Source organism: Cylas formicarius, unplaced genomic scaffold (assembly GCF_029955315.1).
Source record: "Cylas formicarius isolate icCylForm1 unplaced genomic scaffold, icCylForm1.1 PGA_scaffold_1__22_contigs__length_36826433, whole genome shotgun sequence".
Classification (NCBI taxonomy): domain Eukaryota; kingdom Metazoa; phylum Arthropoda; class Insecta; order Coleoptera; family Brentidae; genus Cylas; species Cylas formicarius.
In genome coordinates this window covers 14462001-14467722 of record NW_026844264.1, presented here as the reverse complement: position 1 = coordinate 14467722, position 5722 = coordinate 14462001, and the positions used below count along the sequence as shown (strand labels likewise).

At 34.5% G+C, this 5722-nt stretch overlaps 1 protein-coding gene across 1 annotated transcript; it reads left to right on the top strand.

Annotated features, from left to right (window-relative positions):
* Positions 1–1758: 1758 nt before the first annotated feature.
* Positions 1759–4749, top strand: LOC132696715 (acylcarnitine hydrolase-like). Its single transcript, XM_060661702.1, has 8 exons — positions 1759–1864; positions 2292–2423; positions 2482–2581; positions 3124–3638; positions 3697–3835; positions 3891–4066; positions 4192–4454; positions 4507–4749. Exons 1-8 carry the CDS (start codon positions 1820–1822, stop codon positions 4691–4693), a joined length of 1557 nt encoding a protein of 518 aa, XP_060517685.1. The 5' UTR covers positions 1759–1819; the 3' UTR covers positions 4694–4749.
* The last annotated feature ends 973 nt before the right edge of the window (positions 4750–5722 follow it).

The following is a 5722-nucleotide window of genomic DNA, read 5'->3' as shown; positions in this document are numbered from 1 at the left end:
TTTTGTTGAAAAATCAAACCAAATACTCTGCTTATTTTTATACAGAATTGAGCACTCTCCTATATTCCTCTGTATTCAAGTTTTTTTTAAGTTTATATTGTAAATATCCTAATTCTCCTATATTATCCTAGTTTAACATTTTGTTTTAAAAATGCTCGGGAGAACGCCGGGATATTATTTACAGCACCGTTTATCTCCATTACTTTTATACCTAATTTATTCAATTCGTTTTGTTTTGTTTGCGGTCGATGTATGTACAGGATGAGGTATTTTATTATGAGCCACGTTTAACTCATTTAGTACTCTATTTTGATAAGAATTGTGTCCTAATACGGAAATATTTCAAAAATGCATATTGATTCCGTTCGAAAAAAATAACATTACCATAGATAAGAATCATCCGTAAGACAAAAATGAAAAATATCTTTCCAAACAATATTTAAAGTGTGTTAAAGTGGCTTACAAGAGATAACGATAAATGTCAAACTAGGATAATATGGGAGAGTGTCCAATTTTGTACCAAAAATAAGCAGAGTATTTGGTTTGATTTTTCAACAAAAAATGAGGTAGGTTATTTAAAACGGAACACAACATCCTTAAATTAAAATGACATTACAGACACATCCCATTTTACGTATTACTATCCAAATGGAACACAAATAATCTAACCAAAAATATCAAAATAAACATTAGAAAAAAATATTAAACGCACATTTTCCTTACTATGTATCCATAAATATACTTTTCCGGATTCGTGTTTCTATTGGACGATTTTGTTGAACCGCACCAATACAGCTTTAAAAAAATATCACATAGTATTCTCTACTACACACTACATTTTTGTGATTAGGAAATACCAAACAAATTTCATTTTGCCAATAAGTGTATATTGTTATGTTTTTCTAAATCTATACATTATAAATCGAAGAAAATCGCTAACATTTTAGCTCAAACAAAAATTTTCGGATCACATTGAAAATCAGCAGATTAGTTTCTATATTTTCAAGTCATATCGTATTATGAATGCTCTCCCTGCGTCGAGCGTGCATATGTCATACTTGACTTCGTCCTCCTGTAAGTTCATTATGCCCACCCCCAGATGAAAATAAAAGCAGCTACCAGAGTTTCAAAATATAATATGAATATATATTATTATTATTTTGGTTTGCATTGAATTTAAAACATTTTGAAAACCTCCACACTATTTGATATCCATTATCCAAAATCCATTATCCGTTATCGTTGTTTATGGAAAGAATCATTTGAAGTATATATCTCTAGTTACAGATAATCAAGATTTACTTTCAAAACCTTATTATATAGGATGTACGTAAAAGATCATGCGCTTTCAACTGTCAAAGAAAAGATCTCAAGACAAATTAATTTTAAATATTTACGGAAAACCCAGTGAACCTTTCAAACACATTCCGAAATTAAATAAAAGTAATGTATATCTGTTTTCTTTCACTAAGGGCTGAGCTTAAATTTTAAACTTACTGAAATGACTGGTTCTGCAAGTAATCAACTGAAATGCAACAAAGAAACAAAGTGGTGAGAGTACAAGACTGTAGGATGCTTTCGCCACGTGACGATTGTGTTTGTTTCATTCGATATGTAAAGCTGTACAGTATCATATCCGAAATCATATTGATAAGACAGTAGTGTCGCGACATTATAAATAGCCAACAAAACCACAGTTATTGAATCTATATATTAACTGATTTTATATAGATAAGTAATTAGATATCGTTTTCAAGCGTCGTTGTTTTGTATAAATGGAGAAAATTTGAAGGAATAATTCAGTACCGAGAAAGTCAAGATGCAGAGCCAACTTCTACTAGGCATATTATTAGTATCGTTTGTGGTGAGTTAACTATTTTTATTCAAAAACTAAGTAACTATATAATAAAAAAAGTTATTTTCAAACCAACACAGTTTGAGTACTGCGTTGATAAAAATTAAAAAATATTCCGAACATCGTTGTTAAAATTTGTTTTGTGTCTTTATGTATCCATAATGTACAAAAGATCAATATAAAATTCGATAAATTAAAAAAGCTACATTTTTTTTTTCTAAAAACAATGTCATCCATATTGATTGTTGTTTTAATTTACTCTGCTTGGCCTCTTTTGAAAAGCTAAATAATTCAAATTTGCTTACATTCAAAAAATTACGAGTTTCCAAAATTCTTGCATAAACAAACTAAAAAATTCACCCTTCAAATACATTGAAAATTGGACATTCTATGCACACTTATGTATATGTATGCTTATGCTCAATATATTTTTCAGCATTCTGATCTTTTGATCGATCTTCCGGACGGCACAATTCGTGGGGTCGAGACCACAACCGACAACTACACATACTACTCTTATCGAGGGATTCCATTTGCAAAGCCTCCACTAGGAAATTTACGGTTCCATGTAAATATCTGAGAGAAATTTTAATGGTTTGAATGTAAGATTTTCTAAATCATGGCAGGCTCCAGTGCCAAACGAACCATGGGACGGAATTCTAGATGCTACGGAGTACAAAAGTTGTTGCATATCGATGACTCTTGCTCTAGATGAGCCCCAGCAAAGTGAGGACTGCCTCTATGTTAATGTTTACACGCCTCCGCGAATTGTAAGTCGCTTTTTAATGTAACTTTTCTCTAAAAACTCAAAGTTTCAAATGTCTATTTTGAAAAATGAATATAAAAGTAACAACGAAAGTTACAATTTCAGAAAAAGTTCTTTTCCTATCGTTACGCTTTTTGGTCTCATTTCCTCGGTGCGAAACACTCCAGCAATTCATTTTCGTAACCCCGGATAGATAAAAACTTTTTTAAACTGTGAATATAACAAGGTTAGGATATCAACTAATAAAGTTATATCAATAACAAATATGATTGTATATATTCATAAATTACTGCGAATTTTCATCGAAAATAAAAATTTCCATAAATTTTTTGAAATAAATTATTTGTAGCAAATAGTTTAGTAAAGTTTTAGCTCTTGCTTTATTGAAGTATCAAAGCTTGTTGGGGCTTGTAGTGGAACTATATGTTAGAGGAGTGATGTAAATTTGATTAATAATAGTCTTCCAGTTTTGCTCTTTCGAATGAAAATCTTGTCTTGCCAGTTAACAGAGAAGCTACCAGTAATGTTGTCGGTATATGGAGGCTCATTTTCAACCGGATGCGCTACCGCCAGTGTGTCGGACCCCTATCCTCTTGTAGAAGAAGACGTCATTGTGTTGGTCTGTATGGTTTCCTCAGTACAAATGACAGCGTGATTTTGGGTAACGCTGGACTTAAGGACCAACTCTTGGCCATGAATTGGACCCAGAAAAACATTGAATTTTTTGGTGGCGATCCAGACAAAGTGACGATATTTGGTGCAAGCGCAGGTGGTATGTCCGTGGGAGCACATATCGCTAACAAAAAATCGGCAGGATTATATAGAGCTGCGATTTGCCAAAGCGGTTGTTCGCTATCCAGTTTGGCTTCCACATCTCAACCTGATCCGAAGCAAGTTGCGTACGACATTGCCAGATCTTTAAATTCGTCTATTTCCCAGGATAGCGAAGAAATCAGAGATTTCCTGCAGAGTCAATCGGCAAGTGTTTTGACTAATGCTTACAATGCAAATCCGAAAGTAAGTGTGTCGCAATTTCGAATTATACCAACATAAGGTAGAGTACATACCGTTATAGACGGGACCAGTTCTAGAAGTTGAAGACGAGAATGCGTATGTAACGGATCTTCAATTCGGGTTGATCGAATCGGGCAACTTTAACCAAGTACCTCTCATGATAGGAACAACTGCCGGTGAAACACTCACATTCGGTGCACGTTCGTAGTGACAAATATTAATTTTCAACTCATCAAATTTATACCATCGTTTCAGTTGTGTGGCCCGAACTTATAGCAGCTGCACTTATTTTTGATTTAAACCAGGGGTTGTTGATACCCTATAGCCTCAGGCTTTTGTCCGGTACCGATTTGAGAGAAGTTGCAGGTTTGATCAAACAAACCTACACCAATAATCAACCATTTCATTTAAATTTGGCGTCATTTGTTGAGGTAACTATAAGTATTGTTGTACTGCTTTCGACAACAACTAAAAAATAACAATTTTTCTTCCTTTGGTAATCGTTTTAATACAGTGTTTAAGTGATACGTTTGCGTATATCGGAAATGATTTTCAGTTTACTAGTGACAATTATTTTGTAAGACCGGCGCTCAAACAAGCGGAACTTCAATCCAATTACACTCCGGTATATTTTTACCAGTTTTCGTATTCCGGGCCAGTAGGTCACTTCCATGTAACAGTTGATGGCGCTGGGAAAACGGGACACGGAGAAGATATAATTTATCTCGTTGACTTCCCCTTGTTTCAATTAACCACAGAGGAGGAGTTTCTTACTAGAAGGAGAATGGCCAGACTATGGACCAACTTTGCAAAGACATTGTAGGTTACGTTCTTCTAAATCCGTTTTGACAATAGCGGGGTCTTTTTTTAGGAATCCGACTCCCGATGAGACGGATCCGCTCCTGAATGTAACATGGCCTCAAGTTTCGGGCTCAAATATTCCTTACCTGGATATAGATAGCACTCTCGAGGTGAAGCCCGGTAAAAAGGCTAAAGAAATGGCAATGTGGAATGAAGTTTTCTATAAATATGGTCAGCAACCATTCGCAGGCTTCTGATTTTGAAACAGCATATAACATATATATTATATATTATCCTGAAAAATAAGTTTAATACAGCCAATTGAATTTTTACTCAGATGAATTTTCTGTTCTTTCCATTCGAAGTAGGTAACTGTTTCATTTGAAAATTTCTTATACCCATAACCGAATTTAAGGACGTTAATCTGGATTAAGCTACTTATCATGTAGAAAACTATAGAAAAATATTAAAATATTAATAGAGAATACCTTGAAACCCAACACCAAGAATAGACCGCAACCTGCAAGTCTAAAGAAGTATTAGCTGAGGGAAAAAAAACACTAAACAGGTGGCATCCTCGTGTCAACTCGATAGTATTGAATTTATTCATTTAAGAATGTCCCTACTTAAGCGTATTTGCCGTTAAGTTTGGATACCATTTTCGGAAAAATGAACACTTTAATTTTTCGTTTTTGTACAAAATAACATTTCACATAACTAGCTAATTTGGATTTTCTTAATTAGTTAAACACCCAATCACAACAGTAAAAGAAGGAATCAATGAAAATAAGAATCATTTAGCCAGTCTCTGTTTTGAAGGCCCGACTAAGTGCACTAAAGAAATCGAGAAACGAATAGTTATTGGCTACAGGCACGCCTAGAGTTAATAGTATATTAAGCACATGCAAGTGTGGTAAACGGCATTTGAATCACGAGTTTATTTATCACGAGCGGATTGAAGCGCAGCTTAATTAAGTTTTCCAAACATGTTGCATATAATACTTTTTCTACGATCATTGCTTTTTGGGTACAAATGTCAAAATTCAAGCCGTGCGGTAAAATTTCCGAAAACATCCGCGTAATATCCCGGAAGTGCCCGAAGTGGCTCGGGTTCGTGGGAAACGAAGCTGTCACGGTAAATTGGCACTTTCCGCACGCTAGATAATTAGGTATTTTACAGTAGGGTGTAGAAAATAGTTTTACTACGCAACAAGTGAGGTAAAAGGCAAAAGTTTAACAAACGTGTTGCATACTATACTTTCTCTGCGACCGTTAGCTTTGGGTAC

Coding starts and splice junctions, on each gene's coding strand:
- LOC132696715 (XM_060661702.1), top strand. CDS start 1,820: ATGCAGAGCCAACTTCTACTAGGCATATTATTAGTATCGTTTGTG. Junction 2,424..2,481: donor TAGGAAATTTACGGTTCCAT/GTAAATATCTGA, acceptor AAATCATGGCAG/GCTCCAGTGCCAAACGAACC. Junction 2,582..3,123: donor TCTAGATGAGCCCCAGCAAA/GTGAGGACTGCC, acceptor TTGTCTTGCCAG/TTAACAGAGAAGCTACCAGT.